General features: G+C 34.9%; 3 protein-coding genes across 6 annotated transcripts in view; 2 read left to right on the forward strand and 1 right to left on the reverse strand.

Annotated features, from left to right (window-relative positions):
- Positions 1 to 837: 837 nt before the first annotated feature.
- IA-2 (tyrosine phosphatase IA-2) lies at positions 838 to 14,444 on the forward strand. Of its 3 annotated transcripts, none has more exons than XM_081984681.1 (20): positions 838 to 992; positions 4,310 to 4,406; positions 4,510 to 4,560; positions 5,874 to 5,934; positions 6,269 to 6,400; positions 6,553 to 6,794; positions 6,848 to 6,950; positions 7,005 to 7,164; positions 7,217 to 7,673; positions 7,725 to 7,859; positions 7,910 to 8,138; positions 8,199 to 8,281; positions 8,340 to 8,407; positions 8,465 to 8,720; positions 8,770 to 8,877; positions 8,934 to 9,186; positions 9,303 to 9,457; positions 9,512 to 9,701; positions 9,758 to 9,941; positions 13,187 to 14,444. In XM_081984681.1, exons 2-20 carry the CDS (start codon positions 4,313 to 4,315, stop codon positions 13,304 to 13,306), a joined length of 3,081 nt encoding a protein of 1,026 aa, XP_081840807.1. In that variant the 5' UTR covers positions 838 to 992; positions 4,310 to 4,312; the 3' UTR covers positions 13,307 to 14,444. The 3 variants fall into 3 exon arrangements, with proteins under 3 accessions (XP_081840807.1, XP_081840809.1, XP_081840808.1); XM_081984683.1 differs by having other exon boundaries at positions 7,728 to 7,859; XM_081984682.1 differs by lacking the exon at positions 838 to 992 and adding an exon at positions 1,596 to 1,671.
- Positions 14,445 to 15,172: 728 nt separating this feature from the next.
- LOC145732434 (trypsin-1-like) lies at positions 15,173 to 23,944 on the reverse strand. Of its 2 annotated transcripts, none has more exons than XM_081984699.1 (6): positions 23,776 to 23,944; positions 16,000 to 16,204; positions 15,783 to 15,939; positions 15,599 to 15,730; positions 15,431 to 15,544; positions 15,173 to 15,378 (listed from the first exon to the last, which is right to left on the reverse strand). In XM_081984699.1, the coding sequence occupies exons 1-6, from the start codon at positions 23,939 to 23,941 to the stop codon at positions 15,208 to 15,210; spliced, it is 945 nt and encodes a 314-aa protein (XP_081840825.1). In that variant the 5' UTR covers positions 23,942 to 23,944; the 3' UTR covers positions 15,173 to 15,207. The 2 variants fall into 2 exon arrangements, with proteins under 2 accessions (XP_081840825.1, XP_081840826.1); XM_081984700.1 differs by lacking the exon at positions 23,776 to 23,944 and adding an exon at positions 16,260 to 16,383.
- Positions 18,688 to 24,916, forward strand: part of nemy (cytochrome b561 family member no extended memory) — a 32,413-nt gene continuing 26,184 nt past the window's right edge. Inside the window, exons 1-2 of the mRNA XM_081984697.1 lie at positions 18,688 to 18,992; positions 20,643 to 20,924. Of these exons, the coding sequence (XP_081840823.1) occupies positions 20,752 to 20,924 (173 nt within the window). The 5' untranslated portion in view covers positions 18,688 to 18,992; positions 20,643 to 20,751. The remainder of the gene's footprint in view (positions 18,993 to 20,642; positions 20,925 to 24,916) is intronic.

The raw sequence follows: 24,916 nt of genomic DNA on the forward strand, positions 1-24,916 counted from the left end.
AAATGTAAACTGTCAACCACTATTTCGGCCATATTGGAATTTTTGGCATGCACCTTCTTGGCTTTCTTGTACAGAGGGCGGTGGCGTGTGTAATGTAATTTTGACAATAGAAAAGTCAAAACAAAAATTAGACAAAATCACGTGACCTTGAAAAACCCGGTTGTAATAAATAATTCAATTGAAACATGTCAAAATAGCGGAAATGTTACACGTTTATTTAAAAAATATAAAAAAGTGTATGAAGAGAAAGAAAATTTTATCTTCAACAAGATTGCATTAAGGTACTTAAGCCCTAAAGGGCTTCCTCAGGGAGATATTCCCTAAAAACTGCGTCAAAGCACCAGAACTTGTTTTAAAGAACCAAATAAACAACCAAGCTTGACTCGGTTATTTAAAAAAATATCAAAAAAGTGTAAAAACGGAATTTCTACGTGGTTTTTCAATTTAACTCCATAGTGTTTCTTGGTAATTTTTAGCTTATTTAAAATCTGCAATGGGTGACTCATTACAAATGGATTTTACATTAACTTTTCTAAAAAAAATACGGGGCGGATTCCAAACTGTCATATTTTCAAAATTATCCTCCTGTAGCTCAGAAACAGGGACCTCTGTGGAAGGTACGAATCCTCCATCGTTCCTTTCTTTGCAAAAACCGCATTGCTCTTCCTTTGTTACTTTTGGAGATACCCAAAATTTGTGACATCCTGTACATTTAAATTAAGATTACTTTCTTTTATACGCCCTCAATAATAATGTTTAAATCCTAGGGCTTTCGATGCAAATCTAGCCCCGACCCCCGCAAGTCGACCCGGCCCGGCGTCGATCGATCGTGGCGCCTACGCGGACGCCTTTGCTACGCGCGTCCCGACGCCGACGCTTTAGCAAAAACCGGCCAAACAGAAAGAGCTTTTATCCTGTCTAGGGACCTCCCGGAATGGGAACCAGTTTGTTTTCGCTTATAATGTTCGGATTTTAATTGTGGAATCGTTCTGGTAAGTTTCTAGTTTTGCTATCACTTTTCCTGTTGCACTAAATAGTTTGGGGACAAATGAGTGAACTGACTCAAATGATTTAATACGTTGCACGTTGAACACCCACCTGTTTGAGGCCATATTCATTCATACGTAGTTTTTTTGTTTTTTCTTTTTACACAGCTTCTTGCATATGTACTAAAGTTGTAACAATAACAAAAAAAAACACAATTCTTAGCAGTTAGCTTTTAAGTACATCTCACTTCAGTTCTATTTTGGAAATCTGGTCTGCAATCCTTGGTATTTGATGTCAAATGTATAAACCTATACAAACAAAGGACGCAAGAACAATGCACAAGAGATGTGTTAAAGAATCACCAAAATGTACAGAATTTGTGGTTAAACTTTGGAAGTTCTGTACAGGGTGCCTGAAAAATTTGACATCTTGTAGTGCCACCAATTTTTCAACACTTTATATGAAACATGACACACAAAAAAGGAAGTATACAGACCAAACCGTTATCGAAAGCATGTAGGTATGATAAAGTTGTGTTTTTATCATGCGGGACATTAAAACATTGATTTTATTCGTTTAGTGTGTCGGGCGATGAAGTTACAAGAGAGTTTTCTATATAGCTAAAGTTAATGGTTCATTTCTATAGTTTAAACTGGAAGTTTTAATAAAAAGTTGCAAGTTAACGTAAGTTTGTCAGTAGTATACTTATCTGTGACCTAGTTTACGTTCGGTTTAATGATGATTATTCTATCCATGTTGGTTAAATATTATTTATAACATTGCCAAAGTATTAATATTACAAACATCACAAATTATTTGACAGAAAAAGAGTGTTTGAGCTCCTTGAAGTAACTATAACATTTTGCCTGTCAATCGTTATCTGTTATAATAATAATTATCCGATTAATAATCATTCACACGTTATGTAATTATTTTTCGATAACCAGCAATAATACGTCATCGTTCAGCACCCTAAAAAAACACTTGTTAGCGTGCTGACGCTTACCTCTGTCTTTCCACGTTTGCGTGAAAATCAATACTAAAAGGACCATGAAAATACGCGTGGGATGATAGCAGTATTTTCATCGTTGGCTTTTTTTTTAGAAACGTTTACGGTAATTTAAATCACCAAATTTCAAATTCAGAAAATTATAGTTAAGTGTGGATTATAGGAGGGTGGAGAATTATTCGTATGACGCTGATGGTTAGTAGTTTATGGTTTTTCCTCTGCTTTTTCTTGACCAATCACTAAACGGTACTGCAATCTCAAAATGCTAATGCACATGTGGACTTATCGGGCAAATTTCAAAAGTAACCCATAAGTTAAGCCGGAAATTCGGGTTACAAACCTAATTTATGCATTTTTTATAGTATTTAACACAACACTTCGGTTTCTTTGGCTGTCATGGATATATCATATGTTAATGTCAACCTGATTCCTTTGATTTAAATTTTTTTTGTTTTCTGATGATAATTAGGCCCAAATTCAGAATCACAATTGAGGAACTCTTCATATTTTGGTCTTTTGCTTCTCACCTTAAAATTTCGTATTCAGAAACAAAAAGTTGTGAAAGAGATGCTCTTTACTACCTCAGACTAATGCCAGAATTGAGCACAATTCTTTTTCAGAATAAATTTCTGTTTTCTTGTTGTTCTACACAGTCCAAAGTAAATTATACTAGGTTGTAATAAGTTGTTTTAAGTGAAATATCCCCTACAAAATTATATAAAATTACCATACCATAAGTTATACCTGAAACAATACTGTTCAACAACAATATAGGATGGGTGGTTTTTTCGAATTTTTGGATTATACACCCTCCCTGAACGGTGCGGAAAAAATACTAGGTACGAAAAATTCTTGAGACTTACATATAACGATATAACCCAACTTTTTTTGGCCACATTCATAAGAACAAATACTTTTAATGGCAAATTTGCATTCAGTAGCTCCTTAGCAGTTCCTTACTTGAGCAACTCAGGGCCTCAGTTTTTGCTCAAGAGAGTGTAAAGTTTCTCAATTGTGATTCTGACATCGGGCCTTAGTGTTTGACATTGTTGTTCAGTTCAATACAATTAGTATGATGAGTGTCAGTATGTCAGTAACTTAAAGGCCAATAGAAGACAATTTCCAACATCTAGTGAATACAGCGACGATGATTTATTATTAATATTTATTTCTACTTTTAAGTTCATACTTGCATAACTCACATCAGTGTTATTAACAGGTTGAATTAAACTACCACATTCTTCCAAAGTATCCAGTAAATTATTTTTTTGGTGGTTTTATAGAAGACTTGATCAAACAGTTCTGGATACTCCCAATTTATTGCTCCTTCTCCACTGCTGTACTGTTTTTTTTTAATGGCTTGTAACTTTTCAAGAGATTTTGATATTTAGTGTTACAATCTTCTGCCTTTAAATCAATTTTTGTCGGTGGATCAATTTCTGATGTTGATTAAATGTTTTGTCAAATCATGTTGTGTGCAAATTTCTGCGTTCCAGTTGGCTCATGAGCTTCTGCAGTGCACTTACTGTCTGTTTTTTGACTTTCGAAGGCTTATGTTGGTTTGGGTCTTGTTGATGTTGATTTAATAAAGTAACTACATTTGTTTCAGTGTCTTCTATGTTACCTATTTCATTTGCTGAAACCAAACATCAACTTATACTTTCTTTTAAATCTAGTGAGTAGGTATGTATCATCATATTATTTCCATTCCTTAAAAATCCATTTTGATCAAACAATGGTATCTAAGCCTCCATTTCATAAAGAACCGGAATTATTATTTTTGGGCAAATGTCAGATCTAATGCTTCGAGAAGCCGAAATGAAAACGCTCAGGACTATACTGGGAAAAACAAGAATAGACCGAATTAGGAACACTGACATTAGGGAACAATGTGGGGTGCAAGATATCGTAAGATGGGGGAGACAAAGAAACAGATATTGGTACACTCACGTGAGAAGAATGGAAGAGGGAAGACTGCCACACATCGCACTTGAAGGGAAACCAATAAGGAAAAGAGCACTCGGAAGACCACCTAATAGATGGAAGGACAGCTGGCAGTCCACCTCCCAGGAACTGATCCAGAAACACCTACAAAACGAGATCTTAAATATGAATAAGAAGAAGAAGATTAAATTCTACTTTATAAAGGAAAGCAGCGAGGCTTTAAATGTCGATATTTTACAGCTGACGAACCTGACATTGGTCAGTTTGGCATTTAAAATGATTATCAAACAAATTCTTGTTCTTTTTTAAAAAAAAATTAGGTTTAACTAAAAAAGTGGTCAGACTTTGACTGTTTTTTCTTTGTTGTAGGCCATGCCGTGGCCCGGGCCACAACTTCGAATTATTCTGCTACTACTGATTTTGGCTGTGGTAGGCCCACCTGGAATAGTAGCTGAAGGCAGCGTTGGTGAGTAATACAATTTACTTTTAAAGAACCTCATTATAAGATTAGTCTTTTTTCACATCTTCTGTGAATTGCACATTACCAACAAACTAAAATTTTGTTATAGGTTGTCTCTTCAGCGAACGCATCTGCCACGAGGATGAATGGTGCCACAACGGTAAGTAGAAATTCACTATTCATGTAGTTTACCTACGACCCCAGTATAAATAGCTAATTACGTTTATTATTTGTTATGTAATGATTCTCTTTACGCACAGTTGTAAAAAAGCGCACAGTGCACACTGCCAACTGTTCTAATCCTAGAAAAAAATGATTATGTTTCCATTCCTTGCTTTATCAGAGTATATATTTGTTCCGACGACATTCAAAAAGTTGGAGACACAACGATACTTGTGAGGGCGGGCATTAGCAAAAAGTTTTCTCCGGTATGGGAGCCCTTCATTAACAACCACCAACTCTGTTCGTGTCCCTAAGCATATTTCACCGTAGACCATCACTGAGACTCCACCATAGGAGACAGTGGGAGTAAAATTAAATTGTTTTTTGAAGAAGGATTAAAGAGGAAATTGATGTTAAACTAAGTCTAAATTTTAACCGTTACTCTAATTTTGCCGCTGTGTGTAAACTTGTATAAGAGCATACTTAATTGGACAGGAAGCATGACCAGTATGCTGAAGACATCAATGTGATAGTAATTTTGAAATTTGATGCCTTCAGCAAAACAACTTGAATTTATGGAGAATTTGATAGCCTTACCTCTTGCCACATACAGTTGAGTGACGGATTGAGGCAATGAGATATAATGCCTATTTGTCCCTTCTTTTCAAAAATTATGAACATTATAATTTAAAAGTCTGAAACTCTGCGAAATCTTCCAATTAATAAACCAACATCAACATCAGCTAATGTCTACTGTGTACAGGGCCCTATTTAAGCACGCATATAAAAAAAACTCTAAAAATGAGAATATCCTGCTGCCAATGTAGTCAATGAATCTTCTTTTGCAATTTCCGAACAATTAGCCATCTTAGTCATATCAACACAGTGTTTTGCTCTTCTTTTGAAATTTTTCGACCAAACTTAATTATTTCCGAACATTTTCCAGCTTTTTTTTTATCAAATAGCTTTGTTTTAAATTTTCTGAGCGATCATTTTAACGCATTTTTCTGACCTTCTCTTACTAGTTCGTCTTTTGTTAAATTTCTGAGCAATTAGTAGGTTCAATCATTTCAATAAATTGCTGTACCTGAAAATCTATTGAAAAATCCCAAATCCGCAGTCAGATTTCACGTACCTCTCACACAGCTCGATTTTTTGCAAAAAAGTGGTTAACTCTGTCAGTTTTGGAGATATCGTCAAACCGATGGGGATTACCGAGTTATGTTCATACAACTTTAATGTCCGTTTAGAATAGAATAATTAGAACATTAGAATAATTAACTAATAACAGGTATAATAACTAATTTTTAGATTTTGCCTTTGGACAATGTCTACCTGCTGATGGGTATTACGATGAAGATTCGATATACAGGTAACAATAAATCAACCTAATATTTACTATTTTGGGTGTATACTGCACGTAATAGTTCAAACGAAAAATAATTATATTTGCCACACTGGTATTATTGACAGAATTTTCTAAATCCCATTTGAAAATCAATTTAATAAAGTACACATCATAATATCGAATTGTGATTACCGGATGTTCGAATGCATTTGAAAAATTGGATTTTAATGTTCCCCGGTTTTAATACATAAAATCGACATTTATCGTCGACGTCGAACAACTCCCGCAGTTAATAAAACTCCTACACAAAAACTGTTAATCGAATTGTACTGTTTATAAAAATTGATTTGAAATGTAGGTACAGTTTGTCCGAGGAGCAATTACACGACTTGAGTAAAGAACTGCGTCGGCTATTCGCCCTAGGATACCGATGGGGCCATTCTTACACTCAATGTCGTCTTCAGGGGATGCTATATGCGCTTAAAGAAGAGTAAGTACTTAATAAACTTCAATATAGATTTACGTTTAAAAAGGAATGCATTAACTGATTGCTTAACTGAAAATGAATAATTTTTATCGATCTGCGCTTGGCACTTTCTTAATTATAAATACAATCGTAAAAAATACATCGATTAATTTTAGAACGGATTTTGATCTGGACTCTTGCATTGAGTTTTCTGACAACGATTTGGAAGGCGCGTTGAGAGCTTTAGAGGGTCAGGAAGAACTAAATCCGCAGGAGGTGGCTATAATTAAGTACACCCCCAGCGTTGATAATCCTAATGCTGATTTCGCGGACGAGGTGTATTATCCTCCCATTGATACCGCCAGGCAACAACAGGAGCTACGTAGAAAAATATTAGGACCCGGAAAAGCAATCGAACGTACGTTGGATCTAGCTTGATGTACTTTTCACTTTGCTACTTTTTTTACATAGTAACCGACATGCAAGATCCTTTGTTGGAATACAATAATATGGTCAAACGAGAGTTACTTCCGCCAATGCGTCGTAGATCAATTGCTCCGTTTTTCGATAGCCGGTATAGCAAAAAAATTTAAAAAAAAATCACTTTTATAAATGTTATATTAAATAGCTACGGTATACCAAAGTATCGCCGTTCCAACAACGAAAATCCTGAAGATGCTTTAGAGTTTCTTCGTAACCAGGAATCAGAAGAAAGATCAATCTTAGACGAAGACGACGTCCGCGATGAAGACATCTATGCCCTAATTAAGTTGCTCAGTCAAACTCAAGTACTAGTCACTTTAGTGTTTTTTGTCAAGTAAAATTGCAGTTCCATTTTAGATGACACCGAAGGAAGTAAGGACATATCTCAGTCCAGCTAATTATAAGAAACTTTCGAAGGTTTTGCAACAGTTAGAGTTTACAGAAGAAGAACCCCCTAATGAACTGCTTCTAAACCAACTTTTAACTTCTAAATCATATAATAACTTACCCCAAGGAACTGAAGGATTTAAAGATAGCTGGGAGTTAAGTGATACAAATTTAAACGAAGAACTGACAGAACCGAGGATTTACTTTGAAAAAGATTCTAATCTAGGCCCAACAGAATATGGTAGTGGAATGCCCGACCTGATCTTCAATGAAAGAAACCTGGAATTCATTGGCCCTAGGGAGGAGATTTTTAGGGAACTTAAGCAGAAGCAACAGGAAGAAGACGATAATTTTAACAGAAAGTGGAAAATGAAGCCGGTGCTTTATTCGGAAGGCGGAGCCGAACCAGAGACTCTAGAGGATTTTGGTAAGCTGATTTAATTGATTTACTGATAGGTCAGTAAACAGATTTATCTAGAAGATCAACAACGTGAAATAGCCATGAGAGACGACTTGACTGCATGGGACCGGTACAATTTGGGGTTTAAGAGGCCGGAAAGACTGGATGTGAAAAAACCAGGACCACCATTCGATCCTGCCATTTCGAAACCAGGTTTTTGAAAACTTTTTGCTTTTAATTTCGCATTGAGTTTGGTGTTTTAGTGGTTTCAAAAAACGACATTATTCCTTCAATGATGAAAAAAGAACCGCGAGGCGTGAACCCTAATCCTAGCTATTTGGAAGATTCCAGACCAGTTTATGAAGATGATAGTGGACAGTACGTGCACGTGGAGTTTAATGATATTCTTAAAAACTGGAGGCAAGGAAAGGCGATTATTGCCAACATTTCCAATTTATTGCACTTGGAAAGTAAAGATTTTTCTGATGCCACGTAAGTAACTCAATTTGTGTGTTTACGGTGTGAATTTATTTTTTTGTTTAATTATCTTAGAGTAGGCAATAAATCAGTGCGCTTCAAAGTTCTCCCCAATAATATCCGTGGTTTTAACGCCAATGACGTAGCACAACGAATCGGTAATTTAAAATAAAGATGATGTGTACAATGTACTTAAGTTAAATTTGAATATTGCAGAAGAAATCAAGGATGACCTGGATAGTTTGATACAGTTAGAAATTGTATCGGTTGGAGTGGGAAATAAGGTAGTAACTATTACCAAATCTACAATTTGTAAACTTAATGGTATTAAATTTTGCAAGGACAAAATGCAAGACGTCGTATTCAGAAAGATCAACCAGGATACTCAGATGATTGTGATATCGCTGGTTTGTGGGGTTCTTGTAGCCCTCATTTTGGCTACGATTATTCTAGCTTTGATCAAACGTCACGTAAAGTCTAGAGAAAAGTTGCAAGGCCTGACCAAACCGGACACCGAAGCCAGCAAAGATTACCAGGATTTGTGTAGGGCTCGAATGGCCACTAAGGGTCAGTCATCTGATGGGTTACAGGATAAAGGTGAAAGTTTTTAACGTGTAACGCTCAGGACTAATTAGATTTTCTTAAGGTCGTATTACTTCTTTGTCACGTGAATCGGAACAAAGCCCTTCCAGTCGTTCTAGTACGTCATCATGGAGTGAGGAACCGGCTCTCCACAATATGGATATTTCTACAGGTATTTTGCTACAACTGAATGTATTTACTTCATTGCCAAGTTGGTCCTTTATTTAGGTCATATGGTGTTAAGTTACATGGAAGACCATCTGAAGAACAAAGACCGTTTAGATCAGGAGTGGATAGCATTGTGCGCTTACGTTGCTGAACCATGTGAAACTTCCATTGCTCAGAAGAAAGAAAACGTAGGGAAAAATCGATATACTGAAGTAGTGCCGTATGATCATGCAAGGGTCGTACTGAACGAACTTTCAAACGGTAACGGATCAGATTACATCAATGCTTCCAGTATCACTGATCATGATCCCAGGTAAGTGATATTTTGTTTAGAAAAAGTCAGTAACTATTAAGCAAAGGATAATACCATAATAATAAAGTGGTTTTTTACCATGTATATAAAATTTGGCATTACATGTTTCTGTGCAGAAATCCAGCTTATATAGCTACTCAAGGACCGCTCCCACAAACCGCTCCAGATTTTTGGCAACTGATTTGGGAACAAGGAGCTGTAGTGATTGTGATGCTTACCAGACTTACTGAAGGTGGAACTGCCATGTGTCATCGCTATTGGCCTGAAGAAGGTTATACCCTTTTATTTTCTTTTTTTGGAGGGTCATTTAAATGGAAATTTACAGGATCGGAAGTGTACCACATCTACGAAGTACATCTGGTTAGCGAACATATTTGGTGTGACGATTACCTGGTTAGGAGTTTCTACTTGAAGAACGTGAAAACCGGAGAAACTAGAACGGTCACTCAGTTCCATTTCTTGTCTTGGCCTGAAGCAGGAGTTCCCGCATCCACCAAAGCTCTTTTAGAATTCAGGTGCGTTTTTTTGAGGTACTTCAATTAGGTTTTACGTTATCAGGTGGTTCTTGCAGGCGCAAAGTGAATAAATCGTATCGTGGTCGATCATGCCCGATTGTGGTACATTGCAGCGATGGAGCGGGACGGACTGGCACTTATTGTCTCATCGACATGGTTTTAAGCAGAATGGCAAAAGGAGCAAAGGAAATTGATATAGCAGCTACTTTAGAGCATTTAAGAGATCAAAGGCCAAGAATGGTAAGTATACGGGTAAATGGAATAGAAGGTAAACTTAAGTTTACCCGGATAAGAGATAAAAGATCTGGGTAAAGTCCAAAATATTATTAAGATCGTACACGATTCGCTATTTAACTGGATAAAACCGTTTTCGTCGGGTTAAAGAACTGTGTACCAATAATGAACAATATGGCTCTTAGGTCCGGTTTTACAACTTCGGTTTAGTGTCGAGTTTAATTGTGCCACCCTGAATTTGAAAGCGGGTTGTACAAGTGAATTTTAAGTCCGACTTTGTTAAGTTTGGTTCAACATTTCATTCTACAGTTGGCAACTACATCAAAGCTAACGCAACGCTTCTTGATATTCTTCTTCATTGCATAGTTAGCAGCCTCATTTATTGCCACTATCTCTGCTGAACATATATCCAGTTTATTTGGTAAGCGTGAAGTGTAGCTGTGGTTATTTGTGGGGCAATATACTGCATATCCCAAGCGACCGTCTTTTTTTGAACCATCTGTGTATATAAAGATGTTCCTTCCTTAGTTTCACAGCATGGTAGGGTGGAACTTTTGTATGGATTAATTTTTTTTGTAAGACTCCACCAATTATGGGACTTCTTCACCCTTATAATAATTGACATTTCTTTGTGTGTATTTTAATATACTTGTTAACATTGGGATAATTGGATGATATTCTATTTTGATTATTTTTTACCAAAAATTGTTGGCAAGTAATTGTCTCCTAGTTTCGAGTGTTAACTTTCCTGCTTCCGCTCTCAAGGCATTTACCGGGGTTGATCTCATGCACCCCAATGGAATTCTAAGACTTTGGTTTTGAATGTTTTCCATTTTTAGAGAGTTTGAATCTTAAAAACGATGTGTTCCAGAAAGAAAACGGATTAGATATTTGGATTCGACGTCAAATTTACTATGAGAAGACATTTGCAGCTTTTCTGCGTTACTAATAATAAGGAGTATACGAGGGAGGTTCCCAATTGACATATACAGGATGGTCCAGTTTTAAATGTCAATAATTCACCAATGGATAGCCAATCAAAAAAAAAAGTTGACATGCATTATGTCATTTTCCTGAAGAACGCTTCCTAAGGAAGACACAGATCTTCAAAATTGTTTAAATGCGTCGATATAGGGGGATAGTCTTTATTTTCTACGCTCACTGGATACTATTCAAAATTGACAAAAATGTCTACTTGGGTTATTGTATTTTTTACTTTAAAATGGTTCAAAAGGATTCAAATCTGGTCATCTGTGAGGTTTACGAGTTAATTTTTGACACTGAAAATAGTAAAAAATCAGGATTTTTTTTATTCCATTAAACACTGGTGACAATCCGAATTTTTAGACTAATTTAATTCTAAAAATTAGTGTTTAAGACTAATATCGTAGCATTTAATGCCAAAATTGTTTACTTTCATCAATGAGGAGTCTGAAACATAACTTTTACTAGAAAAAATTGTTTAAAATTCGATTTTCCAGTCTTAAAGCAAACTGAAGCGTCTAGAAGTCAATTTAATACTGACAAAGCGTGAAATGGCATGTTTAAGCCTATTGAAAATGCAAAAATAGTTTTTTAAGTCTGCTATGTCAAAAACTTGGTGAAGATAACCCTAAAACTCGATTTTCCTAGCTGAAAGCAGTTTTAAAGCCCTAAAAATAGTCCAGAGTTCTAAGAACATCAAAAGCAAAGGAAACAAGCCTGAAAAGTTAGTCTTCAAGTGAATTTTTATCAATCTAATGTCAATATCCTGTATTTAAGACGATGTGTTTATGTTATTAGATAGGAAATTTAATGAACATTCCAAAAAAGTGCTTAAAACAGTCATTTTCTCACTTCAAGTGAGCTTTACAGCCGATTTTGTTCTTGACTGTCGAATTGTGTTTCTGGCACATCAAACTTTGACACCACTTTTCTTTCTGAATTTACGTGATTTTGTACTGTTTTTTTATGTTATTAGATAGGAAATTTAATGAACATTCCAAAAAAGTGCTTAAAACAGTCATTTTTTCACTTCAAGTGAGCTTTACAGGCGAATTTGTTCTTGACTGTCGAATTGTGTTTCTCTTATGAAAACTTACTTTAAATGGAAATTTTAAGCTTTTGATGTCACTTTTCATTGGTTTAGAGTTACTTTTTGGTGTCCAAGTCCATTTTCAAGGTTTAAATGTGTGAATTTGTAGTAAAAAATTGTAGATAAAGTAGTTTTTCATGACTACAACCTAATTTTCACTACTAAAGTTTTTCAACTTATCTGAAAACTATAACGACTGACTACAAAGACAGTTTTTAACCTTTCAAGTAAATTTTCACAGTTTTTAAGTCAATTGCCAAGGCTAAAATCTTACAATTTATGAAAACTGGTCAAAAGACAATTTTTAAGCCTTTTAAGTCAATTTTCACCTTCAAAGTAAACTTACTGGTTTCTGGTCTTTCTGGTCTTTCAATTTGTCTGGAAACTATGAAAACTGGCTACAAAGACATTTTTTAAGCTTCTTAAGTAAATTTTCACTGCTTTCAAGACAATTTTTAAGTTAAGTTGGGTTGATTTTGGGTCATTGAACGTAACAACTCAATTATCTCGTAAACGAAGCTTCAAATCAGAATTTTATAAGAGGTACTTATTTTGTCAAATTGGATAAGTAAAGTAAAAAAAATTGAAATTTGTGAAAAATATCCAGTGACGTAGAGAATCAGGCAGAAACATAAAAACCATCTTCCTGTATCTACGTTACTGGAGAATTTTGTCAAACGTCATTCATATTAAGTATTAATTTCATAAGTGCTTGTTCTAAATTTGATCAAAATTGCTCCAACGATTTGACAGTTATGACAAAAAACACGAAAATTTAAAGGACTGTATTTTTCTTAGAAAGTATTTTTCAGGAAAATGACATAATGCATGTCACATTATTTTTTATGGGCCATGCAATGGTGAATTATTGACATTTAAAACTGGACCACCCTGTATTTAAGATCCTCCTGTAGCTCAGAAATGGAGGCAGCTGTGTACGACTGCGTCGTCGTTCGTTTTACAAAAATTGAGTACAGTTTTGTAAAAACCGTATTGCTCTATCTTTGCTAGTTTTGGAGATTAAGTAAAGCCATCAAACTTGAGACACCTTGTATAATTTGAATACTGATATCCGGGTGAACCTAGGTTTAACTCGATCGTTTAACACTTATTCTTACTTTACCCATAACGTAATCCATTGATCGAAACACTTTTCTAACTAAATTATATATTTTAGGTGGCAACAAAGCAGCAATTCGAGTTTGTTCTCACTGCAGTGGCAGAGGAAGTTCATGCAATTCTGAAGGCGTTACCTCCGCAACCTTCACCTCTACCACAACCACCACAAGAAAAATAAATGAATCCCAACCAACCACATAGAAAAATCGGTTAAACTTAATACAGAATCTGTATTGGTTTTTGCTGATTTTTCTTTTTTAAAACGACTCAGGCAACAGTTCAAAGGCTAAAAGAATTTCCCACTACTTAGCTCCGATAAGTTACGCTTAATCTTCATTGAGGGTAACTTAACTCGGAACCTTATAGGTATACGTTTTACGAGAAGTTGAAAATCATGGTCTCCAACTTCTTCCGACTGGCCCTGGTTTTCAACTTGGGCTAGAGGAAAATGCAGCCTCTATTATTTTCTATGCTTCTTCGGTTACAAGTTACAACTTTCTACATATCCAGTAGAGTCTGTCAGGTTTCCCTAAATCGAATATTTTCTATTTATTCCAGAGGATAACATATTTTAGAATGTCTATGCGGTTAAATATCATTAAATGTGACCCAAAAGTCTATTTATTCTTAAACGTGTGGGATAAAGTTGTCGAAATTTTGTGTTATATGATATGTTATTGTAGTGTTCTTTTAAAGTTTAAAAACTGTTAAATTATTTGCGTGGTAACAATATTAAGTTTTTGAGCCTAATTAAAAGTCTTCCATACACTTAAACTCTAATTAAGGGGTTTAAGGGAATGGAGTCTTAAATTTGCCTAAATAATCTCTGTTATAGTTTGACTCGTGTGGCTTGTCTTTAATGTTCCAGCCTCTTAAAAATAAGTCACACTTAAGCCTATTAAACGCTGATACAAAGTGTCCAGACTGACTTTTACTTATTTTGCGAGCTCTATCGGCCAAACTACGAAACCTTTCTGGTCGAAAGCCGGTAAAAGTTTCAAAAACTGCACCATTACCGGTTTGTCGACTTTCTTTTTGTTGACTTTAGCACTTAAGTGGCATATTTAAGATGTATTATGGAATTTTAAAGAATATGGTATAATTACAGATGTTTTAAGCTATATATATATATGATATAATTATATAAATTATTAACTATTAATCAAGTATATTTTGTCAAATTGCTGAGAGAAAATACTATGTCCTTGATGTTGAAACTATATGAGGTTATATCATCAGTGTACTGAATCTATCCAAAATTAGAATATTAGTGTAATGTATTTCTGTGTATGTATACAGCACCTGGTGGTTGTTATTTATGTCTTATTTCCTTTACCTTTTTCACTTATATGCTCTAAAAAAACTTTCTTCTTCCGGACGTTGGCGATTACTGTGGAATGTGCTTCCTTAGCTTTAGCCAACCTGAAAAGCTCACCAGCCTCACAAACCAACATCATGTTCTCACCAACACCTCTTTTCCTTTGAGAATGAGTTGGAGAAGGCGGTATTTTTCTTCACGCAATACGCGCCCCAGATAGGCAATTTTGCAACATTTTCTTGTTGTTAGCAATTGTTGTTCTGTTCTGGCTCTTTGCCAAACTTCTTCTTTGTTAAGCCTATTGCTCCAAAAAACCTGCAGCATGCTCCAATTTTATTAAACGGAGCTGCTCGAGGGCCTGCCTATATAAGGACCAGCTTTCCACTCTATAGAGAAGAACCAGCATGAGATTGTTACAGAACAGAGATGTCATTGTTTTAAACGTCCTTCTTGCTACTTCTATACGTGCTTTGATATCGATGAGAGGATCTAGGCTTTCCGTGATATTTATATTTCGTATGAGAAGCACACAATAAGTGTAAACGAATATAAGAAAGATGGTACCATACAGCAAAAGACAGAACAGCATATAAACAAATGAAAGAGACTTTTGTTCAGGAGTGGACAGAAAATGGTTGACAATTATTTGTTATTAATAAAGTAAGCTGCACTTGCTTTATTAATTAACTGCTGGAGACTCTTCATTTGTAAAAAAAACTACAAAAATACGTTCTTTTCAAGCATTTATTTCATAACATGTCTTACAATTGACGCTTACGATCTACTGAGCTGAGAACACTGAAAATATATTCTGTAAAATAAGCCACTTTCGTAAACACACCTGGAAACCCCTTTTGGGCGCATCGGTCTGACCCCCATGAGGTGATTCCCAGCAAAATACCATTAGCTACTAAAGGTCCTCCAGAATCTCCCTAAAAACTTCAAAATTACCACAATATATATCCTTATTAATAGAAATCGTACCAAACAAGTGTCTTTTCCTCCTTGTTGATAACCAGCGCAGAACATGCGATCGGTAATTAGCGGACCATAATAGTTTCTGCAACTTTCGGTAGTAATTTCAGGCAACTCTACAGACTGTCAAAAACAATTTTTTTTTAATGAGTCCAGTTCTATTTTACTTGTAGATACCTGAAGAATTGCTGGCAGTGTGGAGTCGTCAGGATCGGTCTGACCCCATCCAGTAGCAACAGCTATTTCATTTTCTTTGACTTCGTAACTGGTATCGGGTAAGTTGATAGGTCCGACACTTCCACTAAATAACTGCAAATGTAAACTCTTCCAGAATAGTTTTAAAGTATAGTTAAAAAATTACCAAAGCGATTTTCAGCTCCAAAATTGCAATGTCGTAGTCAAAGGTGTCAATATTAAAATTACCTTCCGGAAAATATATTTTGTGGATACCTACAAGTTGACCACCTGTAGTTCTATCAGATGAACCAGCTCGTATAGTTAATTGGTTTGGAGAAACACTGTGTTAATTCAAAGGAAATCTTACTTTAAGATTATCACTGCCTAGAAAATAAACTTACTCGTAAACACAATGGGCTGCAGTAAGAACAAAATCCTCTCTGATTATAGATCCACCACAATTAGGTTTTCCATCTATCATCAAAAGAACTTGATAAGGATAGTCCTTAATATCGGCGGGGCTACCTCCCACAATACGCATTAATTGATCGTTGTAATACATTTCTAACAGTTTTTGCCGGTCAAAATATCTTGGTACCTCCATACCTTAAAAAAAACAATAAATTATTACAGTACCATCAACATTTAAAAACAAATTTACTTAAAGGTATAAATGCAAATATGAAACAAATTGAATTCAAGTACTTCATAATTTACTTTTCTAATAATCAATCTAGACCGCTTTATTAACACTAATTAAGTGCGATTAGCTTCATTTGCATTTATAAGTTTTTTGAGGCTTATCAGAGATAATATCGGCAAGCATATTAATTATGACTACCGGAAAAATGTATTGGGCTGTGTGAGATTAATGTACAGGGTGGTCAACTAAATAAGAATGCGAGATGTTGTATCTAGGAAAGCAAACATGATACGTTTGAAACTAAGTAATATGGTCATAAAGAACATCTTTTTATCATTCCAGCGTTGCCACATCTACATGATACGGATTTTTGTTTGACAGCCCTAGTAACTTATGCTATTTCTTGATTCTGTTTTTCAGATATTGACTATTAAGCGTTGAAATTTTCACCATTTGGAAGGCAAGCGAACGGTTGATGACAGGGAAATCGGTTTACATGTTCCTATTTTACTTTTTTGAGATCTATCTTACGACGGTATTTTCAAAAAACTTCAAATTCTGAGTTTTTTTTGAAAATTTTTTAAATACCTTCATAACCTAGATCTCAAAAAAAAATAAGATAAGGACATGTAAACTGGTTTGCTCTATCTTCAACCGTTGGTTGTTTAATAGTCAATATCTCGAAAACGACCTTTGGAGAGAAACTGTTTAGAGCAACCAGTTACTAGGATTGTCAAACGAAAATCCGTTGTTGCCACTAACTTCATGTAGATTCACGAAAACATTTTAGATGTTGCTATATTATTTAATTAAATTATTGATTCAAACATGTATCATTTTTGGTTTCGTAGATACTGTACCTTACATTCTAAATTGGTAACCCTGTAAAACAATCGTTTTAGCAAATACCAAAGAAGGAATTCAGTCAAGTTTTACAATCACCTAGTCATCTGACAAATGAAGATGATATTTTTGCACCTGTATATTTGATTTATCTTTTCTTCAGGTATTCATCCGTGACGATTTATATAATTAGCGTAATGTAAATCAAATCATTCACCATATTGTAACATATAAACGTTAATTACACCCGCGTATAACTCAAATAGAGTTAGTTCCAGTCTACAAAATTCTGATAGGACGAATGATTTGTTAAATCATGTGGATAGTTTCGCATTTTTCCATTTATGCTTTTTTGTCTAAATAATAAATCAACCGGGTACATGCTTTTTAGGCCCATTTGTACAACCGTTGTTGAACCCATTAAACCTGGTTCAAGTCAGAAACGTCACTTTGAGAGCATTTCATTTGAACTTTGATTGTACAACTGGTTTTTAGTAACATTTGTGGAACTGGATATGTGAGTATGTGACGTCATTTGACAATGGGGTCGTCTACGAATGTCCAGATGCTTTTCAGTAATATTAAGGGCGGAATTCAGAGATAAACTTAAATTTACACTCATCAGTGTATTTTTCTTATTTTTTTAACAATAAATTTTATGAACTTAATCGCCAAACTGGTGAAAACGTCTAGATATATGAATTGGATCATTAAATAAATGCTTTTTTTATCCAATATCATTATTTTCCATTAAAATCACTGAACATGCCAAGATTTATGATAAAAATGTAATTTGGTTTTCAAAGTTTTTTTGGGTCACCATGTATAACGCAGAGATGAAGGTGTTTACTTAAATTGGGTAGTTTTAACTAACTGTTGCCCTTAATCATCAAACTGACAAAAAGGTCTAGAGATATTTATGTACCACAAGACTCAATTAAAATTATTGTAAAATCCCAAAAAAATTTACTACACCTCAATCACACCCTGTATACTCGTAACCGTGGCAACTTTTAAAAAGATCATTTAGGTCATCAGAAAGAGGAAGAAAATATCTTTTAATCCTCAAAAAAATTATTAAAATCGAGTGAATCAATTTGAATAAACAGCCGCTCAAAAAAGACCAAAAATTTTGCTGTCCCATTCTTTTCGACGAGCAATTTATTCAGAAATCTCAATAATATAGCAAAAGTCATTATTACCACTTAGAATTACCCAATGGCCCACTGTGGAGCTCTTTAATTTATGACCAGGATGCTTGGGATATTTAATCTGTAATGACGTTTATTGTTAATAGACTAACGTCAGCAAAATGTATGTACACAAGTTTTGACAAATATTTTGTAGAATCTAATACTAATCCAACAATATTAACACCCACATGTGTAATTATAATTAGGTTTTACCAACCAATACCGATAAATTATTAAAGTCAAAAGTGTGCTACATCCTACTGGAGGGCTTTATAACGTTTTTCCGGATATAGAGTGGAAGATGTAACAAATATAGAGCGGTCGAATAGAGCGTCGCGACGAAGTGCGTCTGTCAGATCCGCGCCTCTCCAACTACGCGTCGACGTCGCAGCAGCAGCAGCAGCAGCAACAACAAAGAAAGAACAACAAAATCAACACACCCCGACCGACGAACGGTCGTTTCCTCGTTTCGTTCCTCCGAGTGGCCTCATCTGGGCGCGGGCGGCGTCGCAACGTTTGGCGGGACTCCTCTAAGCTTTTGTTTACAGTGTTTTGATCATCGTGACAACGACGCACCAAGCCTATTATCGCTTTGATTCCAATTATTATCGGTTACCGGTGTTGTTTAATTGGAATATCCGATTGTTCCATCAAATTATCTTTCTGGAAGCTGCACCGAGATAAGGATAATGGAGGGAATAGCGTATCGGAAACGGTAAGGGTCACTGGGAAACTTATTAGGGGTGGGGTTTGATAGTTGCTTCTTGCAGGTTTACCAGAAAGTATCGTTGTTTTGTCAATATTTACAGTTTGTAGCGATATTTTTATTCAAAAAGTTAACTATCATAAAAATATAGGTCTAAAAAAGCTAACAAATTCTATACAGGCTGACATGTGTGTCTCATACAATTTGTTTAGATAATGTATCCATCTGCATGTTTGACTATTTTTTGAAAAAAAAAAGTTGATCTCATATTCAAAACCACACTAATGCATTACATAAAATTTAAATAGTTCATTGAATATTAAGGCATTTTAAAGTATCACTTGAAATTTTGTACTAAACAAATAAGCATGTTCTCTAAGACATGTGTAAAACAGCATATAATCCTATTATAATCGGGCTTTGATGTTTCAAAACAAGCTGTGTAAATAATTTAGCACTCTTTGGGCTATACTTAGGCCATGGTGTCATTGCCACCGAATCTGTTCCCCATCATGATTATATTTTGTTAAAGAACTTCCGTATAAACAAGACTAGAAATTGGTTTTCAGACCTTTGTAGTAATAATTGTCTTGCCCCCAAAAAATAATGAAAACTTACGGTTTTTCTGGTCTAAGCAATAAGCCACCTGAATACAAAAAGGTGATGGATAAAAAATTCACGAAGAACTCTAGTAAATAAAAGATTCCTTCAAGGTGTTTTGTGATTGGATTTTACTGCGATCGTAAATTTTTCAGGTTGAGCCCTTTAAGGCCTTAGGAACAGGATATTTCACTATAAATTATTATTGGGTTGAAATGTGGGGAGGTAGTAAATCCTTTAAAAGGAACAATTTGCTGGAAAAAAACCCTTGTTTTTTTTTAAATTTCTTATAGTAACATCAAAGTTTTAAAACGACCTATTTCTTTCAGGGTGTTTTCAACTATTTGTGGACTTACCCTTAATTGTGTTCTATTTACTATCAAACACCTTTTTCAGCTTTGTTTCTAATGCATTTGTAACTTTTGCTTTGTGCAATCAAATCCCATATTATATTACCTCTTGCCTCATTTCTGTTATAAGTATTATTCTGCAATTAATAACCGCATATCCGGTTTCATTATGTGTATAGTAGCTAAATATAGTTTTGGTCCCTTTCTTTAAGCGTTTAAACCACATGTCTTAATACACTCTTTCATTACAGTGCTTGTAGTGGATATAGTAGGAAATTTTAACAAGAAACATGTTCATCACCTAGAAGGGGAATAATCAGAGTAATCAATTGCAATATTATGTTTGAAACATGAATAATATATTTGAAAAACAAAATACTGTTCATAATAAGAGGCACAAACCCCAAACTGTCACGCTCAGTGGCTTAGAATAATATACACCGTGTGTAATATAGCCCCCAGGTGAGGGTCCGTTCATTATTATCACATCAAATGATCAGGGAACTTCCACCAATAAAGTATTTTATTTTTGCTTCCACTTGCTTCGAAGAGTCGTGATCAGAGAGCTCGTTGACGTCGGTTCTTCCGCAAAAGAACCGCTATTCGGCAATGCCAAAAAGGCACAACCAGAATTTTCGAGACGTCGTTTATTTTCAGTAAACTTTTTTAAACTCGTTACGATTGGCTTTGAAATGTAATTCTGTTGCAGATCGCACGTTTGAACGGTTGTCGTGGGCTTACCGGAGTGACATATTCATTGGATATTGGTGTAAAAATCGTAGCTGAATAACTTTAAACTGGGCGGTAAAGTGACAAAAATGGAAAATTCTGTATCGCCTCTGCCTGAACAAAACGCTCAGGCTCCTATGGCGGAATTTGATAAGACTCCGCCAACTCCACCTGAAGATAACGTTGCTATGGGTGATTTGCCGCCTCCTCCTACTACCGTCAACATACAAGAAGAAAAAGAAAAAGAGGCACAAGCTGATGGGTAAGTTCACTTAATGCCATATAGAACTTTAATTAAACTAATTGAATGGTAACTAACTCATTTGGGTACAAAAAATGCAAGTAATTGATTATTGATTTACACTGCAAGTATAGGCACACTCGAATTAAAACAAAATTGATGAGCACCTAAAACATATGATTTTATTTGGATGCTTGAGACGGAAATGCTAAAGTAAATAAGATTTCGATTTACGTTCACATATCACCCCTCGATGCATTATATTAAGGCTTTAGGGAAATTATTTATTAACACCGGAAACGCGTTTTTCCGTAATGTTTCACCCTAATGGAACTAAATTATAGCTTGTAAGAACACGTGATCTGACAGCCAACTGTTTGAAAGGAGTATAGTTTGACAGTTGGTCACGCGGAATCACTTAGGTTTTCTATAGAGTGATCATGTGACTGAATGAAGATTAGAATAATCGTATATAATGAATTAAATTCTCTGATTTAAAATCGTAAAAGAAAACGCGGGGGTCGCCATTTTGCATCGGAAACGTCCTATTACCTGCTACAATGAGGAAGAGCGACATGATATGCCAATTGCGCAATGCCCATTCCGCTTGCCTCTTGCAGTACCAATCTAATTGAAAATGAGTGCTAATTTAAAATGAATAGCGATATTTAGTCACACTTGGATAGTTGTATTACTACTTAACTCTCACTTTAATATTGTTAGGCAATATGGTTAATAATAATTTGTTCCGTAACATACTTAAACGCTTGATATAATAATTATTTAACAAAATATTTAAAAATTAATTTAAGCTGGTGGGGAGCAAAATTTTATTGCAAAACTAGTACCGGTGTATTGTCGCTCTTCTCTAATGGAATTTGATAAAGCAGGATGCAAATTCACTAGTTTTAAAGCGTGCACCAAATATGCTAAACTGATCAATAGAAAAAGTATTAACCTGAGTTTTAAGGTGTAGTAACATATAAGCCATCTTGTTCTATCAGAATGAGTTAAAATGAGATAGACATTGTAAACACTCTAATAAACTTTTTTTTTTTTTACTTGCTAATTACTGAGCCTTAATAAGCCAAGCTCAAGAGCCATAAATGCAGAGAAAGACAATATCTGTTAATGGTCAGTGTACACTTGTGCAACACAGTACGTCATCTGAAAGAAATACAGGTCGGATTTTGACGTCACAATGACGTTATTTGACAATTGGTCAAATTATGGTTTTGTCAAATTACGTCATCGTGACGCCAAAAACGCTCTGCTCGCTCCTTGGAGCTTGAAAACTTGACATTGTTTTTTTTTCTTCAGTTAACTAATTAATTCATACGTTCATTATGAATGTTAATTAATCAGTAGCTTAATGTGACAATATAGAACATTATGGCTCAGCTGAGGAACGAAGCAAGTAGTGAAAAAGTTTTCTTAAAATGACCTGGATCACCGCCTACTATACTAGAAAGCCTAGAAGGTGCTTGTCAAAAATTCCAATATGGCGGAAATACTGGTGACAGTTTGCGTTTGTTTCTATTGTGGAAATTGAGTTTCTTGAGGATTAGATGAATTTTCACGGTTTAAAATCAAAACTTGAGGTTATTTGCGTAAGTTATTTTTGTTTGCTGCCGTTCATAAGTTTTTCAAGCCACATTGTAACAGCAATTCAGGAAAAAGCCTAACCGTGTCAGTTTTTTACTTTACAAAGAACCAGATCTAACTCAACAGTGGTTGAACACTTTGAAGTGGGATGATTTTACTCCAACACTATACTCAATGGTAAGTACAAGTGCTTTCTAGTACAGTAAACTTATTAGGTACTTGTTACATGCGCAGGTATGTGAGTTTTATTTTAAAGCATCCTTCATTGTGAGAGCAACAAAACTAATTTTGAATGAATGTTCTTGGTAATAACATAAGAACCATTTACCAGTTTTGCTTACCTAGTTTCAAGGATTTACAGATTTTCTTACATTGAACAGTGTTTAAACTAGTTTGCTGTGTGTTGTAATTTTCAGGACAAATGTTCTAACCAATTTGTTTAGGCTGGACTTGATTGTGTATAAAAAGCTCTATCTATACATATCTGGATCAGGAATGGAGCTTTCTTTGATTTTTCACTCACAACTTGCAATCAACTACACGAAACAATTAAAAAAAACATATTTTTTACTGCATCTGCATACGTTTGTCTGTAAAACGAAAACTGCTAACGCCGCCATTAAAAGTGACATTTTAGGCTTTCTAGTATAGAAGGCGGTGCCTGGATACTAGTGGATACCTGATACCTGGATAAAAGTGTGGGTTTTCTGATTATTTTGTCTACTCTTCTCTTGCTAATTCTCAATTATTTAAAACGTATAAATTAGTGAGACTTAAAGAAAAATGGCTCTAAAACTATTGTACAGAGAGCATTCACCAGAATAAACAGAAACTATAATAACATTAGTGCTTGACAATGAAAAACTAGATATGATATTTAAAATAGTAATAGAAGGTTTAAACCACAGTTTCAGTTAATAAAAAATAGAAAACAGAAAGTTGAAAATCTTCATTGAATGGAGAAGGCACTTCAAGAATAAGATATAACCACAACAAGCAGGACAAATAGCAAATCGACGAAACAGCATACATATTACAATCTCGCAGACGACACTGCACTTATTGTGCACGACAAAACTACGTCAAAAGCAGTGTCAAAACTACAATCACTTATTGATGATACTATGACATGGTTCTTCACATGGAGATTAACGCCCAACGCTACTAAAAATCAACTCTTACTAACAAATCACCATATCAAAAACGATTCTCCAAACATAACCACATAACTGAACCCAAACAAAAAATATAAAAATAAAATACTTACAAAGATTTACAAAGCACTTAAAAAATGCAAGGACTGAAATTATTAAACGGACAAAACACTTTAGATTACTGACACACAAAATCAAAGGTATCAGCACGAAAACAGCAACACAAATATACAAATCTATCTGTAGACTAGTTCTGGAAAACAGTCTCTGTGACGTCATTTGACTACTTTAAGACCCCAGAAATGCCGAAAAAGTCAATTTTGACAACTCAAACACAGAAAAACAGGAATTGACTGTATTTGATACTTTTCGATCAATTTTCAGTACTCATGACGTCATATACGTACTCATCACAAATTCTTGATGAAAACAGTCTCTGTGACGTCGTTTGTCTACTTAAAGACAGCAGAAATGCCTAAAAAGTCAATTTTGACAACCCTAAAACAGAAAAACTGTGATTGACTGTATTTGACGATTTTCGGACATTTTTCAGTCTTTATGACCTCAATTCTGACAATTTCAAGATGAAAACAGTCTCTGTGACGTCGTTTGACTACTTTAAAACACCAGAAATGCCTGAATAACGGACACTTACTCAGTACAAACGCTACTGACAAGACTAAAAAATATACACAAATTACTGAACAGATTGCTCTATGACTAATAACAAAAATCGACACCCTGAAAATCCACTACACAACCCTTCCAACCAACTCCTTTACAAACGTACAAACATGACTAAAATATCTGACAGACTAATACAACTGCGAAGGAAATGGAAAAATAATCCTAACAACTGATGGACAGTAATTAAGTATTAATTTTTTTTTTGATTCAATATCATGTGTATATTTATTATTAGAAATAAGAAAAAATTGTTAAAAAATAAAAAAAATTGTAAGCATAGGCGGAAAGACCATGTAGTCGATATCCTTTTTTCGTGTAACTAAAAAATAATGCATTTGGAAGTCTTGAAGAAAAGTACAAATTCTGAAAAGCTGTATCTGTCAAACGGTGACAGATATTAACCAACGGTTTTCGTAATTTTTGAATCAAATTTCAGCTTCAGACACCGACATCAGTTTTTGCCTATCTCTATTAATAAGAGCACTCCCATTTAAATACGTCCAATTTGGCTGTACAACATTTTACACAGCGATTTACCTCTCGGCTGATTCATTAGAAAAAAACACC

Source organism: Ips typographus, linkage group LG8, assembly GCF_016097725.1.
Source record: "Ips typographus isolate SLU linkage group LG8, UJ_Ityp_2.0, whole genome shotgun sequence".
NCBI classification, from domain to species: Eukaryota; Metazoa; Arthropoda; class Insecta; order Coleoptera; family Curculionidae; genus Ips; species Ips typographus.